This window comes from Acanthisitta chloris, unplaced genomic scaffold (genome assembly GCF_000695815.1).
Source record: "Acanthisitta chloris isolate BGI_N310 unplaced genomic scaffold, ASM69581v1 scaffold9152, whole genome shotgun sequence".
NCBI classification, from domain to species: domain Eukaryota; kingdom Metazoa; phylum Chordata; class Aves; order Passeriformes; family Acanthisittidae; genus Acanthisitta; species Acanthisitta chloris.
In genome coordinates, this window is record NW_008659853.1 from 856 (window position 1) to 28,403 (window position 27,548).

Here is a 27,548-nt window from a genome sequence, read left to right on the forward strand (position 1 = left end):
GTGTATGGTGTTAGTTTATTAAAGTTAGTTTGTTGGCTGTACTGCTGTATCAAAATGGCCATGTTAGTATTTCTAGAAAAACAAGAAGTGACTTATCAGCTGCTGCATATGTCTTGGAAGAGGCCAGGCTTAAATTTCACCAAAAAAATAAAAATAGGCACCTAATACTGTTCTGTGAACAATGGTAGGTTTTGTTAGGCTCCTTCATTCCCTTCTCTCTCTCCCTCCTTCTAAGTAGGGCAGAAGTGTTTGTCACTGACTGATTTATTTCTTTCCAGGTACTAGTGAACACTGCCTGCTGTTTCCTGATGCTGGTTGCTAAGCTGATCCAGTGCATGGTGTTTGGTCCTCTCCGTGTCAGTGAGAGGCAGGTGAGACAGCAACGTGGTGCCTTGGATACTGCACACCAAGAAATTGTGAAGCAGGACAAGTGGTGTGTTTTTCTGTATGGAATTGCTGGAAGCACACAAGAAGAGTAAATTTTAGAACAGTATAAATCTTACTATTTGGTTAGCTAATATATCTACAGCCACAAGCTTCCAGTTTATTTCTAAGGAAACTTTTCCTGTTGTATTTTATAAGCAAACTTGAAAATACCATTTCCTTACTGAACTTTGTCAGATTTCTTACAAGCACACCCTCACTTCAAAATACTTGTCACATGTTCTTCTCTATCCTGCCTGCACCTGGCAGCATTTCTGCATTGTGTTTTGGAGCTGTCAGCACTAGCAGTCTGAGTTCCCTCTTGTTTTGTGCCTTGCCTGCTGGAGAAGTGCTTTCCATCCTCACTTGCTGAGTGGACAGTTTATCAGACCTCAGGTTTAAGAGGGAGTAGGCAGGCAGATGCCCAGAGAAAGGAGGTGAGCAGTGCTGAAAAACTGAGGCTGTTTAGTCCTGCTCTTGGCTAGGTGAGAATGCTTTCAAAAAATCAGCAAGGGAGCCATGAAAGCCCAGGGGTTTTAAAGAGAAGATAAAAACAGCGGGAGGAGTTTGGGTAGTATCTGTAGGTTTATTTTTTAATAGTAAGGCAAATGCATGAGTTGCTCTGTGTAAACGCAGTAGCAGTGGTTTGAAGTGTGTTCACATATTGAAAAGAAGTGTGTAAATGCAGGTCTTTAGGAGGAATCAGGCCATGATGATTTTTGACATGCAGAACTGAGGCACATAAAGCCTCACTGATTACCGTGGTGCTCTCAAAGCCTATTGTATTTGTAATTCACACCCTGTAGGGTCTCTGAGTGGTGTATTAAGACCAAGGCACTATCAAGCTGCACTGGGCCAGATTTTCATTCCAGTCCATGCTGACTATACTGATGTGGAATTTTAACCAGGGGTAGCTTCCAGAATGTTCTCTGTGCTCTTGAAGAAGTGTAAAGCAGTATCAGTGTGGATCCATTTATCTTTGGAAGGTGGGAGTTATGCTTCAGTTCTCATCTAAAGGGGAGCTGGTTATTAATATTGGTGAGCCCAAAACAGCAGCATCATGAAGGAATTTTGGGCCTGTCTTAACTAAACTCCTGATTTCATCCTGTTCTTTAACAAAGCATTTTGTTTCATAAATTTTTATATCCTCACCAAGCTCTGTCTGCTGCTCAGGAACATCATATTGTTTCTTTCATGCTGCTTATGCGTGGGAATCGTTTTACTTTCATTGCTCATCCATCTCATTCTCCACTGCAGGCATTGTGGTTCTTAAGAGCAGACTTTGTCATCTTTTCTTAATCATTTGTACTTTTTGGCAGGTTTTGGAAGCAAAGTGCTAGGCGATTGGGGCATCTTGAATAACTAGCTGTGGCAGTTCTTGTAGCAGAGAGGACTTTGTTTCCAGCCTGGGAGCTGTGTTGCTTGGGCATGGAGAATCAAGCTGAGATCAGACTGGGTTTGTGCTGAGTGCTATTTTAGGAGTATGTCAGGAAACTCTGTTGTGTAGCACTGTTATGTAGTGGTGGTACAAAAGACTATCTAGTTACTAAGGACTGGCAATATTTTTAATATGTTTCTTAATTCAGTAAGGGTAGCAAATACTATTCAAGATGTGTATGCAGCAGGCTTTAGCTAACGCATTGTTGCATTTCTACTTCCATCTTTTTTTTCCCCTTTCCCTTTCTCTTTTCCCCTCCTTCTCCCAGCAACGTGTGGATTCTCGATGCTTTCACTACAGTAACTAAGTGTCTTCCATTACAGCATCTCAAGGATAAATTCTGGAATTTCATCTTCTACAAGTTCATCTTTATTTTTGGTGTGCTGAATGTTCAGACAGTGGAAGAAGTGGTGATGTGGTGCCTCTGGTTCTCTGGACTTGTGTTTCTTCATCTGATGGTTCAGCTCTGCAAGGATCGCTTTGAATATGTAAGTTTTGATTAAGGGCTGTGTTTTGGGACATGGTGATTCTGGTTTGGGCACTGGCTCATGATAGGTTACAAATAGATCATGTAGACCTTTTCCTCACCCTGTGGTGCTGAATACATGCACCTCCCAGTAGCTTCAAATACTTGCTTTAAAGTGCAATGTCAATCTTACTCCTTCAGTTTTCCCGTGAGACAAATGGAGCTGAAGATACTTATTTTCTTTGATAAATTGCTCCTTATATGTGCCCTGTAATTACTATTACATAACTGTGTGAGATGTCTTCTTAGCTCTCCTTGGTGAAGACAACTTGACAGCACAGCATCCCTTAGACTGGTGCCCTTTAGGACAGGTCCATGGAGCCTGTGTCTGCAGATTCTGTGCTCAGGTTTCACACTCACTTAGACCTACGGAATTTTGGCCACCAGTGTCTTTACAATGTCCAGTGCAAATTTCTCCCTGAAGTACCTTCCACTTTATGTTAGTACCAGGAATAAATTCAGTAGAGATGCAAAAATTAAAGGCTAGGCAAGGAAGAAGGAATTTGAAAAGTAAATACTGGCCTTTAAACATCTATAATGGGCATGCATTTTCCTAGGCTCCTCTCTCCTGAAATAAAAGTTTGACCTAAACTGAATCCATGGATTTCTGTTTGGTAGCTCTGTGTTTTGTGGAGTTTTTTATTAATATCCAGTAAGGCCTCTTAATTCACAGGTAGCTTAGCACTAATCTTGAAACTAGATTGGCTGGGCTTGGGACAGTTGAGACAGCAGCGAACAAGGCAGTCATCTGGTACTTTTAGTGAAAGAACAAAGGTCATGTTGGAAGCAATCCGTATTGTATTCCTTCTGCATTCAAAGCATGTGTCGTAATTTTGTGCTTGGACAAATGGTACTTGTGTCATCAGCCTTGCAGAGACAGGAGTGTATGGAGCTGAACCAGATAGAAAGAAGTAAGAAAAGTACTCATTTAGAAAGAAAACATGGGAGTCAATTTTGTTAATCAGACCAGAGTGAGTATTTTGGGCAGCTACTTCTTTCCTTGTGCTGTTCTTCCTCAACCTGCCCTGAAAATAAGGGGATGGACCAACTAAATACTTGGTCCTTTGGGTTGCCTTTGATTTAGACAGCCTAGGTGTAGCATGCTATTAAGGTAGTTGAGAGATTTTATATGTTTTACATGCTTTTGAATGAGACAACTCTTTTTCAGTAGAGTTTGTCCAGCTGCAAGTTAAATTTTTTTGGGGAAGATGTCTCTTTCTTCCAGAAGAAAATGGCATTGGAAGAACAAGAGGTTGGAAGATCAAGCTGGATAAATTCAGATCAGCTGTTAGGTGCAAAGTTGGCAGAACATTGCTCAAAGACTGTGTATTAGGTTGGATGTCTTTCTAAAGTGCATGTTCATCCTAAGCAGATGCTGTGGATTTGATGCAGAAACTACTGTCTCTGTGGTTTTCTTGCACAGGTGATTTAAACATTAGATCAAGCAATCATAATACTTGTAAATTAAAAAATTGTAAATGATTGTTTAAGAGCCTGGTGAATGTAAATGACAGCAAGATGAATGAGACTTTGGGATGGTGTGTGGTGTAAGCTTTATTCTGCATCATTTATTGCTACATTGCATGATCAAGATCATGAAATTAGTTTTATTCTAGAAAGCAGAAGATTTTCCTGAATGAGGATTTGTTTGGTGAGGTGACTATGGAAGGCAAGGTGGATGAAGTACTCCTTTAAACCTGTCATGTGTTGATGTATTTGTGTTGCAGCTCTCCTTTTCTCCTACCACACCCATGAGCAGCCACGTCAGAGTCCTGGCCCTGCTCATAGCCATGCTCCTGTCCTGCTGTGGGTTAGCAGTCGTCTGTGGAGTTGTTGGCTACACTCATGGCATGCACACGTTGGCTTTCATGGCAGCAGAGGTGAGACTTCCTTTGTATGGGTTGTGGTTTCTGATTTGCCTTTCACCCCTCGCTCACAGGTGAGTTTTCTTTTAGTTTCCATAAGGAACAAACTTGGAAGCACAAACAAGCCCTTCCCTGTTTCACAGCAGTTGCCAGACTGGTGTGCTTTCTCTCTTTAGCATTTAAGCCTGAAAAAAATCTTTGTCTGAAGAAGGGAATGAGAGGATAAATCCGTAAGATGATGCTGAAATCAAATGACAGCTTATGAAAAAATAATGGTTGTGCTTCATGAGCATTGCAAGAAGCATTTGGTGAAATGGCACTAGAGAGAGGGAGAGAGTGTGTATGAAAGTGTAATGTGCTCTTCAGCCTCTTTCTTTGAGGTTGTATTTTCTATTTCATTTCCCCCCAAAAGGAATGAGACTAACATCCTTTCCTTAAGGCATACTCAGGAGATTTGCTTATGTTTGTGTAACGAGTTGTGTCTCAGCTGAGATGAGCAAGGCATGTTTGTGCACTCCTGAACCCTTTGCAGTGTGGAGTAAACATCACTATGTTTGTGGAGTGAACATCAGTATGTTTTTGATGTTGTGCTCTGCCTGAGGAAGTGCTAATCTTAAACAAAGGAAAGGTATCCAGTATAATTGCAAGTATGTTGTGTTAGCACATCTATGGTGCAGATAACAAGTAGCGTGTATGATTTATTTTTCTTCCCCTATCTTGAATTCATACTTGGAGCTAGGGAGGAGGAAAGAAAACAGTTAGCTGATAGTAGGATAATACGATGCTGATTGCAGCACAGGTCATTTATTTAACATGTCGCTTTCTTTTTCCCTGAACACGAGAACATGCAGGGCCAGATTTGTAATTGCACAGTGATGGATACTAAAGATTTGCCCATGTCTCTAATAGGTGGGGTCTTGTTGGTGTCGTGTCTCTTGTCTTGGCTGGGCAGAAGGATTTATCAGCCTTGTACCAGCACAGGGTGGGTTTATCAGGGAGTGCTGCAGTGCCTGAGTGTTGCCTCCTTAGCACTGTGCCATGTGTAGTATAGGTATTCTTTTGCAGAACAGCTGGCTGGGGCCCAGCTGTTCATTTCCCTGGGAGCTGTTCTGTCTGCTGATTAACGAAGGAGTGGCTCAGTCAGTGTAAATGTGGTGTCTTCAGCTGAGCTATGGATCCCTGCAGCCTGTTGTGCTGTCGGTGGGCAGTGAGGAACTTTGTAGGATATGTAGAGGAAAGGGTCTCCTAGCCTTGCTTGCAGCCACTGGCATTTGAGGACATTCCTGAGCTGAGGTCTGCACAAGCCTGTTGGGTTTGATAGCTCCAGATGTACTCTGGAAAGTTGCCTGGCCATTTATTGGAACTCAGCTTCCATAATATCCAAAGGCAAAAAATGCCATGTTTACTTGGCTTTATGTAGTTGTTTTTAATCTTCTGTCTGATGATCACAGAATGGTTGGGTTGGAAGGGACCTTAAAGATCATCTCATCCAACCCCCCTGCCATGTGTGGGGGATGAGGTCCCTAGCTATCATCTTATACATTTATGGTTAAAGTGTGCAAAGAATCATTCCCTGTTTACTCTTCTTCATACTATTTGTGATTTTATCATTCTTTCTCCTGTTCCCTTCCAGACTTCCCTTCCAAGCAAAAGAATTCTAATCTATTTAATCTTTGCTCATAGAAAGTTGTCTAAGATCTTGCCCTTTTTTGAATGTTTTAAATATTCCCTGTATGGATTGAGCAACCATGTGTGGTTTGCTTGATTTTAATACCCAGTACTTACGTGAGTTGAATAAAACATTTAGGTGTCTTTCTTTAAAGGTACTGGCAGTGACACCTCATGGCAGTCTTCAGGCTCTCAGTAAGAAGCTGAGGGCCTTGCAATCTTGCAGACTGAAATGTTTTTTTGGTGGTGGTTTGTAATGCTGCTCAGGAGGGACTTTGCCAAGTGTATTCCATTAGTGTGAATGAATTACATTAAGTTACATTAAGCTATTAATCTGTCTTCTGACTCTGCAAACATCGATTTAGCTTGATGCCTCAGGGTTTTCAATAAAGCAATATAGATGTTTTTCTTGCGTTTTAGGTAGACTTGCCCTTGTTCTCTGTTGTTAGCATTTTCTTCACTGCGACGGGGGGATGTGGAATTGCAAACGCCCAGAGAGCTGATAAAGGACTGCCTGTATATGTTAGTAAATATTAATCTGTTTTGCCTTAATATATGGTGTTCAAGAATTATAGTATAGCAAACAATGTCCAGTCTGTCTATCATTGCACCTTTTGTATCATAAAAAAGAATTACTCTGTTCCTGTAGCAGCCATTGTTTGCTCCTGTGTCAGACATCTCAGTTAAGGCTGTGTAATGATAGTGGTATTCAAGTCTTGGAGTTGTACTGTACGGATGATAGTATGTTTTCCTGTATGGCTTCTCACTCCCCATCCTTTATCTTCAGGTCTGAGTGCCTTCCAGTCGTGTGCTGATGTACGTGACTAGCATCAGCCAGTGCTGCAGAGTCCCCGGGGGAGAAGCTGTTCCTTTTGGGCAGAGCAAGAGCTCTTGAGGTGTCAGAACTGAAAATGGCCTGCTGTACACTTAGAACCTCAGATGACAGAGCTGTGTACCTTGTGTTCCAGTGTAGTACTTTCTGCACAGTACTTCTCGTGTCAGAACACTGAAATGCATTTCTGGAAATGGCAGAGGAACCAGAGCCCAGTGCCTTCACCAAATCTGTACTAGCTTGTCCTTTCAAGTTTGATGCTCTTGCTGCCTCAGCGCTAACCAGTACAAATCAATTTTTGGCAAAACTAGCTTCTTAAAAAATGCCAAGACTAGACCGTTCAGATTTCTACCTGATGGGTATCTTCCTTATTGGAGACTTTATGCTGTGCGTACAGGTTTTGACAAAAAATTATGCTCAATGTCGTATCCATCCAGCAGCTCAGGCAGTCATTGTATTTTACCACTTGCATTGCTGGAATTTGGTTGTATTTACTTTTCCTCTGTGGTCTGCCCAAAGTTTCTCTGTAGCCACAAAACCTTGCATGAACCAGGTGTAGTCTCTTTCTGGTACCCACGTGTGGAGTAACGGGAGATGGAAAAGGGTGTTATAACATTCCTTTCAGGAGCAGTTAGTGTGCTAGTTTGTTGTGAAAGATGTTTGTGATGAGAGCAGCACCCTGTGCTAGGTGACTTGCTGTTACCTTCTTGACTTTTTTTTGTGTTATTTGAATGATGTATGTATCTTATCCTGGAGCCTTTCTTTGGATAGAAGATTGCACTGTTGCTTAAGTAGTCACAGGAACAATTGTTTTAGAACCAGCTAGTAAACAGTTGGCAGCTGTGTTGGGTATTACAAAGGGTTAAATATGCATAGAAGCATTTCAAGAATGCTTTTTACAGATGGAAAATGCTATTCAAACCAACCAGATTATTGCTGCATTGGGAAGTTAGTGGTTTTGGTAGTTCTTCTGTACTGTTTGTAGTACTTAAGCTGAAGGCATGCCATCAGACCAGTTTTACAGAAGTGGTTTCAGTTGCTCATTATAAATCCCCTGCATCTCAGTGTCAGTTGGCCCCTGCTAAATACAGGGTAGTGTGGGTAGTCTCTGGGAGGGCTTGTCCTGTCCCTTTTTTTTTTTCACTCTGAGGATAGAATGAAGAGATGGATCACTGTGGGCATGATGGGTTACAGAGAGATTATAGGGCTATGTTTCTTGGCTGATAAGAGCCTGTGGAAATGTGGTTAAGTATTCTGGAGAAAGTTCTTTCTGGTGATTTGTCTTTAAACTTCTGATCTTACACTTCCTGATATACTCAGGTTTTTTTCTCTGTACTTAGCCTAGAGAGGTAAGTATGATTAAAGAGAGAAGTTACTTTTGCAACTTTTACATCTCAGCAAAGGGGGTAAGTTATTTGGAAGTTCTTTCATGGTTCTTCCTCAAATTCCTACTGCTATTCAGTTCTTCAGGTTTTTTTGAGATGTAGGATGAGGAAATGTAGTTGTTGAGATTGTAGTCTCAATGCTTGCTGAGTGATAAGAATTGAAAAAGGCAATGTGTCCTGTGTAATGGGGGAAAAGTGAGAGTTAACAGCAGTGATGGTAGTGGTTGCTGCAAGAGCACAGTGTGTTTGGGAACAATTTCTTCCATATTTATTTATAAGCTTTATGTTTTCATAGGTATATTGAGCACACAGTCATCTACAGTGACCGTTGGTTCACAGGAACCTGTTAAGCTGCAATAAACAAACTTTGTGTTTTAGTCCTTGAGCTCCTGCGTCTGGAGTGCTGTCCCTGCCAGAATGTTGTTAACATATTTTTTTTCCTCTCCCCCTTTTCAGTCTCTGCTTGTGACAGTCAGAACTGCTCATGTGATTTTACGGTGAGTAGCTTATGTTTTAGAGGATGGTTGTTCAGGAAGGTAGTGTATGTAGCATGTTGATGTACGTGGTGTATGTAATTACCTTCTTGAATTACAAGTGCATATTTGGAATTGAGAGCAGCCCTGAGGAGAAAGACTTGGGGGTGTCAGTGGATTAGAAGCTTGCCATGACCCAGGAATGTGTGCTTGCAGCCCAGGAAGCTCAACTGTGTCCTGGGCTGCATCCTCAGCAGTGTGAGCAACAGGTCAAGGGAGGAGATTCTTCCCCTCTGCTCCTCTCTGGTGAGGCCCCACACTGAGCACTGCATCCAGCTCTGGAACCCCATCATAAGAAGGACATGGAACCTGCTGGAGTGAGTCCAGAGGAGGCCATGAAGATTATCTGAGGGCTGGAGCACCTCTGCTATGGGGACAGGCTGAGAGAGCTGGGGTTGTTCAGCCTGGAGAAGAGAAGGCTCCTGGGAAACCTTAGAGATCTTTCCAGCACCTAAAGGGGCTTCAATAGAGTTGGAGAAGGACTTTAGACAAGGGCATGGAGTGATGGGAAAAGGGGGAATGGCTTCAAAGTGACAGAGGGCAGGGCTAGATTAGATATTGGGAAGAAATTCTTCCCTGTGAGAGTGGTGAGGCACTGGCACAGGTTGCCCAGAGAAGCTGTGACTGCCCCATCCCTGAAAGTGTTAAAAGTCTACATGGATGGGGCTTGGAGCAACCTGGGCTGGTGGAAGGTGTCCCTGCCCATGGCAGGAGGATTGGAACAGTATGGTCTTCAAGGTTGCTTACAACCCAAACCATTGCAGGATTCTATGAGAAGGGCAAAGGTGGTTAACTTCAGCCTGTGCTGTTTCTAGGCATAAGTTCTGCAGATAGTTCTAGTGGGAGCTGATAGCTAGAGACATGAATTACAGTGGATCAGTGCTGCTGTGTGAGGGTTGATATATGCTACTTAATGTCATTCTACTGGGTTTCTTGTAAGATCTTAGTCTCTAGAAGTTTTGCTGTGAAAAGGTCATGTGTCTGTGTATCTGTAACGCACCCACGTGTGTGTATGTAGGACATGGTGTGTAGCACAGAGCCTCTTTGTCCGGGTCAGTCTGGCATTTCAGGTCTGTCACTAAGCTGTAATGACTCACCTGAGAAACACCTCAGGTGCTGAGAAGTGTGGCTCTGTAGTTACTATAATCCCAAGAACAGACTTTAAGCACATGCAGGAAATTGTAACACATGCATCATCTAGTGGTGTCTATAGTGCCAGTGTGGGCTAAGCATTGATTGCTTTTTGCCTTTTTAAAATGTTGCTGTTTGAAACCAGTAACATTTTAAGAAGTCCCCCAGGGAAGGCACAGAGGGTGGGCACAGGGCTTAGGAAGGGCAGAGAACCCATATCCAGAAGTTGTTTGCAAAGTGGATAAAATAGTTTGAATTACAGAGATGCTATTTAACAAAAAAGATAGAGTAATGCTGACTTTCCTGCTCTTGCAGATACGTAGTTCATCTCTGGGATCTCAACCATGAAGGAACATGGGAGGGCAAAGGCACTTACGTCTACTACACAGATTTTGTCATGGAGCTAACCTTGCTTTCCCTGGACTTGATGCATCACATTCATATGCTGGTATGAAATACTGGACATAAGGCTGAACAAATAGGGTGGCCTTAAAATAGAGGGTATTTGGTATACATTTTTTGTATATTTTTTTTGTATATTTTTTTGTTTTGCTCATTTTGGAAACCAGATATTACTGAGAAGTTACTTAAATAGAGATGAAAATGTAGTGTGTGAGGGTCTGGCATTCTTTCCTCTGGTGTAATTGATGTTGCCACAAATAACTTTGTTATGGAATATTAACTACTGTGTAATGATCTGTGTAATAGGTGTTTAAGTAGCTTTTTTATTGAGTAATATCAGACTGAATTATTTTCATTGGCGGCAGGGGACGCTAAGATGGACAGGACTGAAAACAGTTTGTCTTCATTATAAATGGTGTGCTGCTAAAGTTTTATCTGAAGAGGTAATGAGTCGTAAGACCTGTGAACATGTGTGGATAGTCTGAATGGACTCAACAAAAGAGAGATTTTTGAGTGCTGTTTTCTTGATTCCTTTTTCTCTTAAGACCTGATGCAGCCTCTTGTTTCCCGTAGTGTGGGTTTCTAATCAGTGCTCTGTTTTTTTCCCAAGCTGTTTGGCAATATCTGGCTGTCCATGGCGAGCCTGGTGATCTTCATGCAGCTGCGCTACCTGTTTCACGAGGTGCAGCGAAGGATTCGGCGGCACAAGAATTACCTGCGTGTGGTTGGAAACATGGAGGCTAGGTGAGCCTCTTATTTGTTCTGCAGTCTTGATGTACATCTAGAAGAGAGGATCCTTACAAAAAAGCTGGGATTCTTCTATGTTCCTTGGATACATGATGGCAGGGTGTAAGCTGGAGAGATGCAGTCTTGCAAATCTCTGAAGTCTTTACACTTAAGAGTGTATTTTTGCCTATTTTATTTGTTACTGGGGAGACTCTTTCGAGTTTTAACAGATATGTAGGACTGACTTTTATAATAGCAGTGTTACTGGTAATATATGTACTGGCAACAAGTGAGCTCCCCTGTCAAGTATTTCTTTTTCTGTATTCTCTTGTATATATAATGTCGCTCCCTGATGGAGTGACAAGCTTTGCAGAGCTCTGCCTGTTTCAGTTGTCAGATATTGACTTTGGCTATGGTAGAAATAAATGCTCTTAATTGCATTAGACCATGCCATTCAGTTATTGCCTGAAATGAAATCAAAATATTAATTAAAACCTGCCTAGCTTTACCTATGTGTTTATATATATGAAGCCAACTCTTAAAGAGATCCTGTACCTGTAATGGAGCTTAGAGCACTTTGGCATTAATTTAGTCCATCCCCCTCTTGGGAAACAAGACAGAGAAACTGGGAGGCTTGCTAAAACCTAAGATTGTGCCAGATACTACTGCATCTCTGATCCAGTGTTTTCAAAACTCAGCTATGTCCTTAAATTTTTAAGAGCAGCAGGGAGTTTTACTCTTTCTTTACATCACTTTACTGTTTTCATTTTGGACCTCTGTGGGATTATTAATTCTGATGCCTGCTGCTGTAGTCCAGACAGAGAAGGCTGATTTATCTAAAACTTCCTGAGGCTTTCTTTGTGAAGAGTCATTTGATGGCTGTGATGCCAGGTTAAGAAGCTGCATAGTAAAGTTCATCCACAGTGCATTGTTTCATTTCAGTAACATGCAGCCACTAAACCCCTTTGAGCTGCTCAAAAAGCTGTTTGAGTTGCATGTGTCACAGACTTCTTGTCTGAGTGACTTGATGTGTTTTGGTCATTCTAATGGTGCTGGAAGAACTACATTCTAGCTTCCTTCTGAAGCTGCCAATGGCAGTGAGCTCCCTGCCTTTGTGTGGTTGTACTTTGAGTGTATTGTACAGCAGCAGTACTGTGAAATGTTGTTAGACCACTCCTCTCTATATTGTCTGTGTTTGACTACTGTGTAGTAACTGCTTACATGGTACTGTAGCATAAAAAAAAGACAAAAAAAAAAGACAAGACAAATGAGGGTGGCAAAATCCAAGGCCAAAATTAGTCAGACCATAAATGCTTATGATCCCAAGGAGACATCTTAATGGGTACAGCTATTAAAACTCATTTAGAAAAATGACATAAGCCAAATCTATACAGGTTATAACTTGAGGATCTCAACCTAATGATCATATAATTATCTCTTGGAAGGTACTAAGTCAAAGCTTTTTGCACTTAGGATGTATGAGGAGACATGCAAAAAATGTGCTTTCAAAAGGCACAGGAGGGATGTGTTTGTGTGTTTCTTTGCAGTGTGAGTCTGAGTTATCAAAAATAGCAAACCTGCTGGCACAGCTCTCCTAAGGAAAAGGTAACATGGAGGATAGTCTTAAGCTGTATCAGAGGAAGAGTAGGTTGGACATTAGGAAGAATTTCTTTACAGAAAGTGTGATTAGATATTGGAATGGGCTGCCCAGGGAGGTGGTGGAGTCACCATCTCTGGAGGTGTTTAAGGAGAGATTGGACGTGGCACTCCGTACCATGGTCCAGTTGTCATGGTGGTGTTAGGTCATAGGTTGGACTTGATAATCTCAGAGGTCTTTTCCAACCTGATTGGTTCTGTGATCTGTGATAAGGTTTTGTCAGTGCTGGATTCTCTAGACAGGAGGCCATGCTGAGCTGGTGTAGTCATTACTTTTGTCTCTTCCTTTTTCCTCTTTGTAGGTTTGCAGTTGCAACACCAGAGGAGCTAGCAGTCAACAATGACGACTGTGCCATTTGCTGGGACTCCATGCAATCTGCACGTAAACTCCCCTGTGGCCATCTCTTCCACAAGTATGTTTCCAGGGCTGGAGAGGTGCACCTGCCTGGGAAGGGAAGGGATGGATGAGCATGGCTGACATTTACAGTGAGATGACAAATAAACTGTCATCAGAGCTGTGGGTTCTTGCTGCCTGGATCGTCTTAGTCTGCTTCTAATAACAAAGTGCAAGTCTTGTTCATGCCAGTCATTTTCATGTTTGAATTGTTCCACCTGGTACATTCCTTTTTCCTGCAAACTAAGAGTGTGCACCTTGTCAGCTAGTAGGTAGGTAGTGTTGAGTTTCCCATCGGCAAGTCAGTAGGTTTCTCGTCCATGAGGGTGTGTTGATTTTCAGGTGAAGAAGAAGAATTGGGAGAATGCCTTTCAGATATCAGCTTCAAAGAGAAAACAGGGAATATTTTTATACAGTGCATCCTTGCACGGTGGTGAGTCCCCTGGGACAGTTGTGGTGGCCAAGTCTGATGCTGTGGTTTCATGGAGGGATGAGTCCATCAAGGCTGTGAAAGAAGTTAACCAGATTAGCTGAAGCAGTTGGTAGTTGGAACTGGGAGGCTCTTGGCCAAAAGATCTCTCTATATATTGCTTCTTACACTCATTCAGCAGTGAATAGTAGCAGGTGCTTGGGAGACAGTGTGCTGAGCTAGATGTGACTTTTCTTGGATCTTCTGTAGCAGTGCTTACACTTTCATGCTCGTGCTTGAAAATGAAAGGAGATAAAGGGATTGAGTCAGGTGTTTCTGAAGTGCCACGTGATGGACATGCATGGTCAGTTAAACTGTCCCTGTGGTGTTACTTTCTGCAAATAGCTTTTTACTTTTCTGGTAACTGTCAAACCAGAGGTTGTAATGTCTGTGCTAATTTGTTGTCATTTATGACAAACCTTGCCATAAATATTTATCTGTGTTCCAAGCAGTCTCTAATGAGATAATGTGCCTCCGTAGCAGAAACTCCTCTTCCAGTGCTACTGAATCATGTGAATATTTAATCACCTGCTGAGCACTTGAGAAGCCTAGGGTCTTCTCCTCAAAGTCATTTTTTCTGTATTTAAAAAGATCCTTTTGTGTTTTTTTTCCTGAAACAGATACAGTTCTGAAGCAAGTTATACTCCTTAGTGCATTTAGGAAGGGAACATGTTACAGTGGATGACTGATGCTTGCATATAAAACCAGATGTAACTAATAACCTTATTTACAACCTGAGAGTGGTTTCTCTCATAAAAGCCTGGTGATTCTTCCAAGAGGCTGAACATTGTGTCCATTCTCAATTACGTGGGATTTTTTTCCCCCCCCCATTTATTTGGCGTGGAGGAGAAGGAGGCAGGGTAGATTCATATTGCTGAGATCAACTCTGTGCCTACATATTAAGGAAATTTAATGGGAGTAGGTGTCTGAATCTTTTAGGCTCTGTTGAAGCTCTGTCTTTCTGGAAGCAGTCAGTTTCAAAAGAGTTGTTTCTCTGAGAGGTTGCCCGCCTTGATGTGGTGTTGATCCTTCTCTACTGAGGTGCTGTGAGTGGCCAAGCCTTTCTGCCTGTGTGGTACAAAATGGGTGCAACCGTAGCTGGCTTTTAGGAACTGGTGCTGATGCAGGCTGATACGGGGTCATGTCCCTTCCATCTCCTCTGTGGTTGAGCTGTTGAGGAGCAGCAGCAGCATGGTGGTAGCTTGTGTAACTCTGGGTGTTTCCCAAGTGACCTTTTGTGAACAGCTCTAGCAGAGGTTTGAGTTGGCTGTGGGCAGGGTGGTTTTCCTGTGGCAAGAGAGGTGATGTTGGACAGCACTGCCAGTGCTAACATGCTGGCTGTGCCGTCACCTAAGTGGTGAGAGGTGGTAGATTTTTACTGTGGTGCTTTGGTTGTTTCTGGAAAACCCATCACTACGTATCCCTCCATTGCAATATGATGGAAAACACCTCAGCAGCATTTCAGGAATCGGGCAGAGTGCTTCTATCCTTGACTTTGCTTCAGTCCCTGAATTAGGACTTCTCCTTGCTCTGTCAACCCAAACCAGTGATATGTGCCTTTATTTTGTTTGCCAGTGCACAATTTGGGGAAGAGGCTTATTTGACCTTTTTGTATGTCTTTACCTTTCTCAAGTGTTTTGAGAGCTTCTACTGGAAAAAAACTACCCTGCAAGTGTGAAGTATGGGTTATAATATTGAGAAGTGTTCAGTGCTGTGAAATGCAGTTCTTCCACACTGAAAATTAGATTTAACTTGAACAAATACTGCAATTGGGTCATATCAGTCTGAATCAAAAAGCATGCACAGCCTTGAGTGTTTCAACCTGCATTTCGAACACTTCTTGCTTTGGGCAGGACAGCACATGCTCAGAATCAGGGATTGTAATGGCACAGAATTGTTAGTATTAATAAATCTGTTTAGAGAGTTCCTGGAGTGGTACTCGGTTTGGTGGTTTGAAAAGCTATTTGAAAAGCTTTAGAGATGCCATTGCCACATCACAGGCAGAACTGCTATGAAAATATGTCAGCATATATTAGCCATTTACATAAAACCCAGTTGGTTTTTGTCTTTTTTGGTTGGGGATGGTGAGAGAAGAGAAACTGTTTTCCCTTGCAGGCAAAACTTGCTTGTTCTGAGCTAGAAGAGGGACAACAAACTTGGAGAGTGTTTTAAGTTTGTGATAAATCTGCATGCTTGTTTATAAAAAGTGAACACTTGAGTATTTTCAGCTGAAAGAAATAAGAAATCTATGCCAAAGTCATCAGGAGCTCATCAAGGCTATCTCTGAGCAGTCCATGTGTTGATGTTGTGTACAGAATATACTGCAGCTGCTTGATGTATTCCTGATAGTGGTGTCTTGGAAAAAATGCTGCAAGCTCACCATATATTACTGTTTTCCTGTCAGCTCATGCCTGCGGTCCTGGCTGGAACAAGATACATCTTGCCCCACCTGCAGAATGTCTCTAAATATCACTGACAGCCATCACGTGAGGGAGGATCACCAAAGGGAAAATCTGGATGAGAACCTGGTCCCTGTGGCAGCAGCAGAAGGCAGACCACGCCTGAACCACCACAATCACTTCTTCCACTTTGACGGTGAGCTGAGCAGGTTTGACATCCAATGCTGTTGCCCAGATTAATGAAGGGAACAGCCTTCTGTAGAAGGGAATTCTATTTGTGCTTCAGTTTATCCTCAAACCACACTCTGCTTGTTTGTCCAACACCTTTATGTTTCTTATGGCTCTTTTGCAAGAGCTCAGAAATGTCTCTGAGGTTGTCCAGAGCTATGGAGATTTCTTAAAAGATTTTGTGCAAGTGCTCCCTTTTTCTGGATTTGTTGTGGTTAGCAGCTTCAAAACTGGCACTTAGGCATTGTGTGCCTTGCTGACAAGCAGAATGGGAAATTCATGTGTCTTACTTTGTTACCATGTGGTGCTTAATCAATGACAGGCAAAGAGGAGAAAAAACCCTCTGTGGTGCAGTATGAAAGTTGGTCTTTCTCCCCTAGCTAATGTGAGGTTGTCAGAAGTCCATTTCCCACTCAATTTACAAGAAAATTGCAATGTTTTGTTGGGTGCAGAAGCTTAGTCTTAGAAGGAATTGTGTAACCACAACAGTTTTTCTTGGGTTTTTTGTTGTTTTGGTGATGATATAAGTACTCACTGAGCAGATGTGATTTCAGACCATAAGTTCTGTCTGTGCAGACAACTTGTTTTGAAAAAGACAGTTTATTTTACTTGTCTTAGGGGTTTTTTTATACTTTTGGTATCAGTGTGTGCTTGTGTTCCACAGATTCTCAGGTTTTGATGGCAGTCTTGTTATTTCTCAGTAGGTTTCACTCCTGCAAATATTCAGCTTTGAGCTCTGCCCTTGTGGAGCTCCCATGAGGTAGCTGAGATGCTGCAAACTTAGAGTGACCTGTTCTTCATCTGTGCTCGTTTTGCAATCTTTGGAGATCGTGGGAGGAGAATTGTGGGCAGAGAAGGTTCAGACTAGGTACACTGAGACTGGCTGATAGTTTCTGCATGGCTTCCACGTTTGGGGTGCTTTAGGTCTCCAAAGGACATTTATATTCAGAATGACAGTATTTTTTTTGCTGTCTCTCTTGTGGCTTGGAGACCCTCAGAATTACCATGGAGATAGAAGTGGCATAGAGCAAACGCTCTATTTATTTAAGTGGCAGTGCAGAAGGAGGAGAGAACCAGCCATGTGCCCTACCTTGTTGAGCCAGAGCACACAATTGCAGCAATCACTTTGTTCAGTTACTCTGTGTCCCTTTGAAGTAATATTTTCTCAGGGATGGCCCATTTTGGGAGTGGATTCAGCTTGTTTAGAAGTTGTCCTCTTACAGTAAAATTGATGGAGTTACTCATGTATTCCAGAATTGATTTTGGCTCTGGATTATTTTAATTTTCACTTTAATGGGAACATTAAAACAAGAGAACAAGGATGTGTTGCTTTCTTGAACCTCTTCCTGCTCTGAAATTGTTCAACCACTATGTGACTGTGTTCAAAGGGAGTATTGGCAGTGATTTTGTCCAGCCATTTCCATGTCTTGAGACCTTAGGGATGGATTGCAGTGTACCCTGTGTGTACCTCATGGAATATGAAGAGTTATGTTAAATACACGTAGAAGTACTTCGTATGCTGAGAACCTCTTATTCTCTCTTGACTTCCTTGGTGGTTTCTTGCTCAGGCTCCCGAATTGCCAGCTGGCTGCCCAGTTTTTCTGTGGAAGTGATGCATACTACAAACATCCTCGGGATCGCTCAAGCCAGCAATTCCCAGCTCAATGTTATGGTAAGACTGCTCTAACAGCTTGCACCTCTGCCTTCCTGGCTGTGTTGTGGTGGGGAAAGGGTGACGTGGAGATGGGGTACATAAAGGGGAACTCAAAACAGTGGTTAGACACTAGGTGAAAGCTGTTTTTCTATGTGAGAGGAGTTCTATTTTAGTGAAGTTAGGGCTATATTGGGGTTCAAATGTGCCAACACAAAAGAACAGGTCTGGAGGTAGGTGAATGAGGGGGAAAAATGACATGTACTTTCTGTGTAGATAGGCAGACTTCTCGTCTTGCTTAGTGCAACTTCTTTAACTCTTTTTCAGTACTTCACTCACAACTTGCAGTCCCAAAGGGTGTGAATCTGTAACCAGAGAGTTTAGCTGTTGGTCAAGTGGTAACTGAGCAAACCCATTCTACAGCTGTTGATTTATTTGTTTTAAATACTTATCTTTAATAGCACTAAGCTCCAAGATACCTGTTTCTCTCGAGTGTCTTGTCAGTGTGAGGTGTGGCTCTCTGGCATCCTCAGCTCTTGCTGATTCATGATGATGACAGAAGTGTAGAGGATGAAATCCCAGGTTTGTTGAATTCATCCATGAACACTAAAGTAGTACTAAAAGAAAAGGATGTGGCCTCATGAACACACTTCATTTCCTTTGAGAAGTGCTGTTTCCTTTGGTTTTTCACAGTACTGTGTGCTATAGCATGGTAATAAATGTTCAGTAAGGTGCTTCATGGAGGTGATGGAATTTTCTGGATATGAGGTCTCTCCCATAGCCTTCACTACTGTTTAAACTTCAAGAGGGTAAGGCCACAATTTTCAGGGGGTCTGAGGCAGGGCAGGCAGGGGTGATTTATTAGTTAAATATGCAGAAACTCTCCATCTTAGGTTGGTTTAGATTTTCTTTGACTGGACACAGTGACGCAAACAGGCTTTTGTAAGAATGAGTAATGATTTCTTAGGATTGTGTATTATAAAAAGTACAATAGCAACGTATATTAAAATGTCTGCTTTAATGGAAAGGCCCAGGTTAGCAAATTGTTCAAGTGTTACACATTTTTAGTGGAAAATAAGTGAAGTTCTCCTTTGTGTTACTGAACAAAAACCTTGGGAAGTATTTTGAGGGGAAGGCCAGAGGCTGAAATGCTAAATCAGTTGTTTTGATCACAGGTGAGTACAGTGGAGAGTTAGGTTTGCTGTAGTTGTTTGTATTGGAACTCAGTGTCAGCTGCTGCATAGTTTTTGCTTTGCTCTCAGAACTCCTTCCACCCTTCTTTTCTCATTTCCTACTGTTCTCATTTCCCCCTGCTCCCTGTGATTTTGGGTATTATAATATTTGACAAAATCTAGCTCTTAGGCTCCAAAAGCATATGATTGTTTGCCTTCTGACTTTTATCTATTTCATTTGGATATTGTCTTAACTAACTTGAAATTCAATCATTTGCAGTTTCCTGACAGCTCAGTTTAATTTACTGGAGCTTTCAGATCCTATTAAACAGGTTTGTGGGCAGGGTGGCTGCAGAGGGTGGGTTATTAATACTTACTCCACTTGTCCTTACCAGTACTATTTTGGAACCTGTCTGGTGCAAAGAAAAATCGTCTTTCTTCCCAGTGTTGATCTAACTTTCAGTCACTGGTGAATTTTGATAGATGTTTATTTAAAAAGCTATCATAAAAAGAGGGTTAGGAAGCTTTTGAAGCCTTTATGCATCTACAAGCACTGTTCAGGAACTTAAATTTTCAGGGCCGTGTGGTGTCTCCATAGCAGTCGCAGTTTTGCTGTTGACTTCAGTGGAGTCAACATACTGCCCTGTAAGTCAATGCCCAGCATGAGCTTTCTTTCTCTTTCCTTTCTGTGTGTGGGTTAGCGTATCATAAGCAGCATCTTTGAGCTAATAACATTTTTATTCTCTTTCTGTTGACATGCTTCTCAACTAACTTTTATTTATTGCTGATAGTGACTGTATAAACCTTGCTTTCTCCAGGCCCATCAGATTCAGGAGATGTTCCCTCAGGTTCCTTATCATTTAGTTCTGCAGGATCTGCAGCTAACTCGTTCTGTAGAGATCACCACAGACAACATCCTAGAAGGGCGAATCCAGGTGCCTTTCCCCACACAGGTAAGTCATAAGACAATGCACCTGAAATGATTGACCTTCTTACTTACCACAGCACTGAGCCTGTTAATAATGAGTGAGGGGAATGAGCTAAGTCGAAGCACTGGTGAATTTGGGGTTTGCTTTTTCCTTTGTTTAAAGCTCTGTAAATGCAGTGGGTTCAGTCATGTACCAAAAATATATTGGAAATGTCCTAGCTATACTAGAGACAAATATTTGCTCCGTTAAAGGCAGCTCTTCCCGGTTGCTCTTGTGCAGAGCCTTTAGAACATTTCCAGTTGATTTCTCTGCTGACAGATAATTGAATTGTACCACTTAGGAAGGTTTTCTGCAAAGAAAGTAGTCAGCAAAATGATGCCTTGTTCTTAATTAGTGCTAGCAGATTTCAGTAAAGCAGTCTGGGGATAATGTTTCTGTTAATAAGTATATTGAATTCTGGTTCTGTGCACATCAGATTGCACTGTTATCTGGAGTCTGCGTGTGGGGAAGCAGAGAGAATTCTCTTTCGACACAGAGCATTCTGTTTATTGCTAACTTGTCTGTTTCTCATTTGAACACAGTGCCTGACGGTGCAGAGGGCAGAGCTTGAATGTGTTCAAAGAACTGAGTTTTGTTTGCCGTTTCACACACTGTATTAAACCCATGATGTTTGCATTTCAGCGTGCAGATAGCATTAGACCTGCATTGAACAGCTCTGTGGAACGACACAGTACTGATCAGGAGGATACTGGAACTGTCACACAGGTAATTTAGCATAAAAATGGGCAAAAAAGCACAATTAGAAGCTGCATGGACACGTTAGGTGTCTTTGGTTCCATACTAGCTCAGGCTGGTGGCTGCCCTTCCTTGCATTTCACACTAGAGCCAACACCATCAGGCAAGTAAGTCAGACTTCAGCACAGTGCCCCTGTAAAGGATTATCTGTGTGCTCTTCTTTTTTCTGCCTTGAGGGAAAGTGCTCTCTAGTGATACAAAGAACAGAAGAAGATCATGTGTCTGTTCACATCTGGTCATCTCATGCCCATCTGTGGAATATAAAGAGCAGGATGCTTTTCTCTTCCCCCTTCCTCTTCTCATTTCCATTCTGTACATCTCCAGACACTTCCATTAAAATGAGGAGTATTTATCTTGTGGGTATAAGAATTCTTTAGTGTTCTGGAGCCTTTTAATACGTGGGGAGTTTAGGTGGGAATGGAATGAGATGCAAAGAGGGCCAAGAGAAAACAGCCCTTTGACATAAAAAGCACAATAATGGGTTTTGCTGGTTTTGGGTAAGGGCTTTATCAAGTAGCATGTGCTAGCTAAAATGTGGCAGGAAAAAAAATACCCTGTGAGTAGACTAATTCCACTTTTGTTTTTCCTGACTGTAGTAGCAACATTCTGAGGGTTTCTGTTTTATAAAACTCTCTTTCTGCTGGCTTAGAGAGCAAATTCATGAGGTGTGTGTGTATGCCTTTGGAGCCTTAGTGACCTGAATAACCTGTAACTCATCTGGAATTGAACTGCAGCAGTTCCCTCATTAGCAGATTGCAAGACAGAAACAACTTTTATTTGGTTTGATTATGAAGTGAAGGCTGAGGAAGAGGTGGTGGGGATTGGTGCAGCTATGTGGTTAGAGCCTGGGGCAGCAGGTACCGAACTGCAGGAATGAAAAACTTGATCTGGATCTAGCAACTCTTAACTTTTTGGGCTTACTTGAAGGTTTTGGTGGCATTTGCCCTGCTCTTTAATGAGGAAAACCTCTCTTTGTACAAGTGGTATCTAACTAGTTATCCTTAGCTTGGTACTGGCTTCAAATTCTGCTTTGGATAATTGTGTTGCTGTTTACCTTCCTTCTTCCTGCCTGGCACTGCCTGTGTCTCTGTCCTTCCTTCTACAGAACCTGAAAAACCTGGGAGTGGTGTTCATACATCACAGCACTGAGCACATGCTCTCTAATAGTGACTCCTTTTTGCTTTGCATTGCTGCTGAGCACTCTGCTTGGATGATGTGCTCCAGCTGGAGCGAATGGTGGTTTGGCTGGAGAACCTACTTTTGTTCTGTAGAATAGCACAGGTGAACAGTTGTGAGTGTCCCACAGCTGAGTGGGGCTGCTGGTGGCTGTGTGTGTGGGATGAACTGGTGGCCTCTGCGCAGGTTTTCCTGGAAGGATATTTACTGTGCCAAATGGGAATCACAGACAGAGGCTGAAGTGGGAGTCTGAGACTGCCATGCACAGAGAGAAACATGCTGCTGGGTAGTGTTGTGGAAGCTGGAAGTTGCTGCTGTCCTCCTCCCACCTGGTAAATGCTTTGTGCATTTAGTGTTAGCTCAGGCAGCCTTCAGGCTGCTCACCCTTGTCACAGAGCTTGGAGTTCTACCAAGGAATCAGGCTTGCTTACCTCCTTGCTGTCGTTAGTACTTCTGTTGTGGAGAGGAGTCTTGGGAGCCTAGGGGTGTCCTGCCTCTAGGAAACTCCTGTCACTTTGGTGTCTCTTTGATTTGGATTTCAATTTGTAACCAAGTACCTGGTGTATCGTAGATGTTCTCTTTCTGCTTGCCACAAGAATCTGTTGCTGTAGTCAGTCAACCATTTGTCTGTGAGGAAAGGGCTAGCAGCCAACAAGCTACTTCAGCAGGGTGCAGTGGATTTTTGAGAAGCTTTTTAAATACAAGTGAGAAGAGACATAAGAAGCAGCCATCATCTCCTCTGAGTGAGACTTGAATTTCTAAATTGTGGTTAGATATAGCTTCACACCTTATGGCACAGTCTCTGAGAGATACCATGGAAACTCCAGTTGCTTTGTGCTGCAGCCTTAGAGTAAGTTGTACAAACATTCCACCTCTTTTCTCTTTTTTAAAAAAATCAACATACCCACTGGGAATCTTTGTAGATCTCCAACAGTAAGTGCCAGACCCATTGGAGCTCTCCTTGTTGGAAATAACACTTCTCAGGGCAGCTAAGGTGCTCAGATAAAAGCTTTCTTCTTCATGAGGAGTGTTGTTTTTGGTTTTTTTTGTAGTGCCATACATCATATTATGACTTAATTCTACCTAGAGTTCAAGGGTCTTAAGATAGAGATAATGACTGATTTTTCTCCCCCTCCTCTTCAGTTGTAGCTTGTGGTTTTGGAGAGTCAATGCTGATAAAACGTAGTGGTAGCTGAGAGGCATTTCTGAGCACCATCATGGTATAAAACATGTTGCAGGTTTGTGAGATAATGCTCCAAACACTGACAGCCTCTATCAGTCTGGGCCTGTACCCTTAGCTGGGCATGTGCTTCTCTCCAGTTGTGCACTGGAATGCTGATGCTTCTGGCGATGTGCATAATGCTCTGCACCTCCTCTCCCTCCCCATCATATTTGCCCTCCCTCCACTCTTTTCTGACACTACTGTCACTCCCTGTAAGAACAGATTGCGGAGCAGCTAGAGCTGCTTTCTCCAAGCTTCTATTTTGATGTACTGAAATGTATTTAAAGATTATCCTTTGATTTTTATTTTTTTTGTTTGTTTATCTGTTTCTGTAATCCTGGGGCAGAGGTTGGGTAGGACTGCTCAGACCTAACTAGCAAGGCTGTTGTTACAAAGCTGAAGCTTGCCTGGTGTGGCTCCTGCCCCCCCCCACCTTGAGAATCCAGTTTCTTGTCAGTGCTTACGTACTTGGTGATTGTTTAGAGACACTTCTGGGACATCCCATGGCTTTTGTGAAACTTACCTTTTCTCTTGGAGCCTGAGAGAGGAGTAGTTTCTGTAGCATACAGGCTTCTGCATCTGTGATCTGCTGAGTTACTGAGGCTTGTCAAAACCTTTGCTGCAACTGGTTGTGATGGTTTTGTCACTAAAGCCGCATCAATAAGTGTTCTTGTGCTCAGATAGAGGAGTGGGCTCTGGGTATTGACTTTTGCATATTCGTAATGTTGTGAAAAACCCTAAACCTTAGGTGAGCCAGTTTGCGTCTTCTGATACAAATGGCCCAGGAAAAAAAACAAGTGAGCTTGTCTGAACATTGACCACAATCAGTGTCCTCACTGCTTCCCCCAGCAGAGCTTTTCTTTTCCCTGTCCACCTGTGTGTGCTAGTTGGAAGCAGCAGTCAGGTTGCTTTGTACCTGTTCCTCTGGGTCTGCTGAGGTTGTCTTGGCCCAGAGTACAATCCATGGGATTGTTCTGTGGGGCTCTCCCTTCCTCCTCAGGGATGTGGAAGTGCTCTGGGGCAGACCATGAGTGTGCCCATGTTATCCCAGCGCATTAGGTATGGGGAGCCCTTCTGTAGTTTTCAGTGTGCTGGGGTTTTGCTGAGAGAGGCTGAACCCCTGCACTTGTGTTTGAGGCTGCAGGGTCCATACTATGCTGACTTGGGCTCTGGCATCCCTGCTTGGCTCACCTACCTAATGGGAAGTGACATTTGTCTTAGCGCGTGGTCTCTGAGGGTGTTGTGTCGGGGAGATGGTGTTACTGGCCTGTCTCTAGGGCTGTGGAATGACTCAACTTGATTTGCACATCAGCTGCTTCAACCTGCATGTTGCACAGTGAGTCTGGGCTGTTGGGACTTGAGCAGCAATCCCCCTGTGGTGCTCACAGAACCAGCTGTTGAGGTTCCTGCAGTGGCTATGCCAAGGGCCCAAAACTAGGCGGTAAGAGCTGACTTGGCTAATACCTTCCTGGCGCATCCCACTTGCTTGAATAGTCCTCTGGGACACCAAATGATGGCTAAACCCTTAAACCCTTCACTGAGGTGATTTGTTCCTTGACGCCATCACGCTCAGTAACATGGTGCTTTTCCATCTGATCTGATTGCCCATGACAGGATGTGATCGGGATGTGCTGTTTCACCTCTGCTTGGTGCGCTCCGCGTCGTCATTCATCAGCTCTATTTTCGTGTTGGTGTTGTTGGCCAGCTGTCGGGGGAGAGGTGCAATGTGTGGGACTGGCAGCTCCTTTCCTTGGCACCCTGTGCCTGGGACAGTTGCCAGCCTTGCTCCAGCAGTCCAAAACACGATAATTTGGGCTCTGCAGAACCCAGTGAACCGCAGCCTCATAAATTCCCTTCTTAAGCACAAATCATCTTTGCAAATGTATTCGCTATTCTTTCCTTAGTATGTGGATTTCTGCTTTTTCAACTCTTTACTGTTACATTGCTTGTCAAGTCAGCTGTGCAATCTGACTTTCAAATGCCCCGTTTTCAGAGAGCATTAATTATGAGTAATTAATGTTTGTCGTTGACATTACTTTCAAACATGGCATAAAAGATACGGCATTATAGGATACAGCTCTTTGAACATGATTTGAAGTGGCTTTGTTCTGGTTTTTGGCTGGGCTTTTTGAAGGAGCCCAAGGGAGCTGGGTACAGCAGGTGAGCATCTTGTTTCTTCCAGTGCCTCAGAAAATGACAGTTCTTTGTAGCTTGTTGATTTGATGCAAAGAAACCCAAATTTTGCCAAGACTTACGCTGTGTTTCCTTTTCTCTTAGACTGAGAGAGTGCCACTTGAACTCAACTCCAGACTGGAAGAAATGGTGGAATTCAGTGAAATGGAAGCAGAGCCTAGTGAAGCAGAAGATTTCGAGGCCAGGGGAAGTCGCTTTTCAAAGTCAGCTGATGAAAGGCAGCGCATGCTGGTGCAGCGGAAGGAGGACTTGTTGCAGCAAGCTCGAAAGTATGTTCCTTCCCAAAACTCCAGCCTGGCCACTCAGAGTCCCCCAACGTGGGTTTCAAATGGATTATGAGCACTGAGAGCCTGGGTTGATGCAAAAAGCAGTAAGAGGAATGATCACATCTGCTGTGGCAGACTCGGGATGGCGTTTGACACAACTGTTGTGAAATAGCATTGTGTGTCCCAACATGCAGACAGCTTCCTACACAGCTGATCCAAAGCTCTTGGAAGTCAGAGGCTGATTTCTCCAGCATCAACAGGCTTTAGTCTGAGCCTGCAATAAGTGAGAATGGGTTACTTGTGTCGAGTCCTTTACTAATCTTTAGCTTAGCTCCTGACACAGGTGTCAGCCCTCACTGCCTGTGCTGTTACAGCTGGAATTCCTGTCAGGCACAACTCTTTCCAAATGCAGAGCCCAAAGCTGCACAGAGCTGACAGATGACCCTCTTACTAGAGCTTGCCAGAGTTGCTCAGGACCAGGCAGTCAGCACTATTGAAGAGAGAGGGACCAGCCTGGACTGTTTCTTCTAGCCCAACCAGTAGTAGGTGTTATAGGTGGAATTCAACGTTTTTATGTGCATTCCAGTCACGTTGGTGAACTTTACTAGCATCCAGTTGCTGATTAAACAGAGAAGGAAAAAGACTTTAGTGATGTAGAGGAAACCTTTTAGTGTTTGTAACAAGTATTTGTTAAAATTTTGTATTAATTTGTATGGCAGGGGAACTGCTGAGAAGAGTCTACAACAACCCAACTGAGCTCTGAGTCCTTTGGTGTTGTCAGGCTACCACTGCCCTTTCTGTTTTCCACACTGAAATGCCTGATAAATACCTGGGGGTGTGACACCTTTTGCAAGTTTGTCTATAAATAGACTTGCTCCTAGACTTAATTCTTTCTTGATATTTACAAAAATGTCTTTTATGGAGACAAAATATTGTTGACTTTCTGGTTTACTTGTTTGATGTGCTGTTGGATTTCAAACTGCTGTATTTTGTCACTAAGTGTAAAAATCCATTGGGCTGTTAATTCTGGCAGCAGCTTCCTTGTCCTCTGGCCTTACCTCATGGTCTGCAGCCCTAGTGCCCCTTCTGTCACAGGCTTACTCGCTGTCATCAGGGGTGTCTTGTGGTGGTAGACACTGCCAGTGGCTTAAAGTGGAGTAAGGGGAGCAGGGAGAGTCGGTGACTCCCTGCAGTCTCAGTGAATTGCTCTGAGTTGGGAGTAGAGCCCTGACATTTGGAACTGGCTCCTTCCCTCAGGCACAAGGATCTTGCACAAAACCTAAGAGCTCCTGCCAACTCTGCCAAGTCCATTGTATGTGATGTGTGGGTTTTTTTGGAGTACATACCTTGTGTGTGCTTTTAGTGAGGCATTTTCCTGCTCTCAGTGTGCCTTACAGCCCTCTCTGACTTCACGGACATAGCAGTGAAATATTTTCCAGAGCCGAACCGAGGTGGGCTCTGCTCACCCATCTTTTCCTTTTTTCTCAGGCGTTATTTAAACAAAACCTCTGACGAGGAGCTGCCCCCAGAGAAGCCTTCCCCGGAGGGAGCGCCGGCCGACCCGGTCACCCTGCGCCGCAGGACGCTCGCTGCGGCCGCCGAACGGAGACTTCAGATGCAGCAAAACTCTTAGCGCTCGCTGCCCCTCCTTCCTCCTCCTCCTCCTCGTGAGCAATGTTGAATAAATAAATTAAACACAAAAACCCCTGCGCTTTCTAAACCAGCAGGAAAGTGTCTCTTCAGAGTTCAGCTGGCTGTGCTGCCCAGTGAGCTGGCTGCGTCTCTGCTGTATAGAGCATGTGGTCTAATGTTTGGACAGCTGACAAATTAACCTTTTTTGTAATATTTTCTATGTGACGTTGATTCCCCCTCCACAAGCAAAAGGCATTTTCTAAACCACGGGCATGATTTCTGCAGCTGGCATGAGCTGTGGGGCTGTCTGCACAGCAGTGGCTGGGGAAGGTGTCCTGAGTTAGCTGTGGGTGCAGGTCCTGGAGCGCACGGGCGCGTTCTGCTCAGGATGAGGGGAAGTTATTCCCAGGGAAGAAAGCTTAGGATGCACGGGCGCG

General features: G+C 43.2%; 1 protein-coding gene across 1 annotated transcript; it reads left to right on the top strand.

Moving 5' to 3' along the window:
* Window positions 1-284: 284 nt before the first annotated feature.
* On the top strand, window positions 285-27,180 carry AMFR (autocrine motility factor receptor, E3 ubiquitin protein ligase). Its single transcript, XM_009069561.1, has 13 exons — window positions 285-371; window positions 2,185-2,349; window positions 4,115-4,267; window positions 8,594-8,634; window positions 10,117-10,249; window positions 10,814-10,947; window positions 12,888-12,998; window positions 15,853-16,043; window positions 17,644-17,747; window positions 19,717-19,851; window positions 20,509-20,592; window positions 25,298-25,482; window positions 26,968-27,180. Exons 1-13 carry the CDS (start codon window positions 309-311, stop codon window positions 27,110-27,112), a joined length of 1,644 nt encoding a protein of 547 aa, XP_009067809.1. The 5' UTR covers window positions 285-308; the 3' UTR covers window positions 27,113-27,180.
* Window positions 27,181-27,548: the final 368 nt, after the last annotated feature.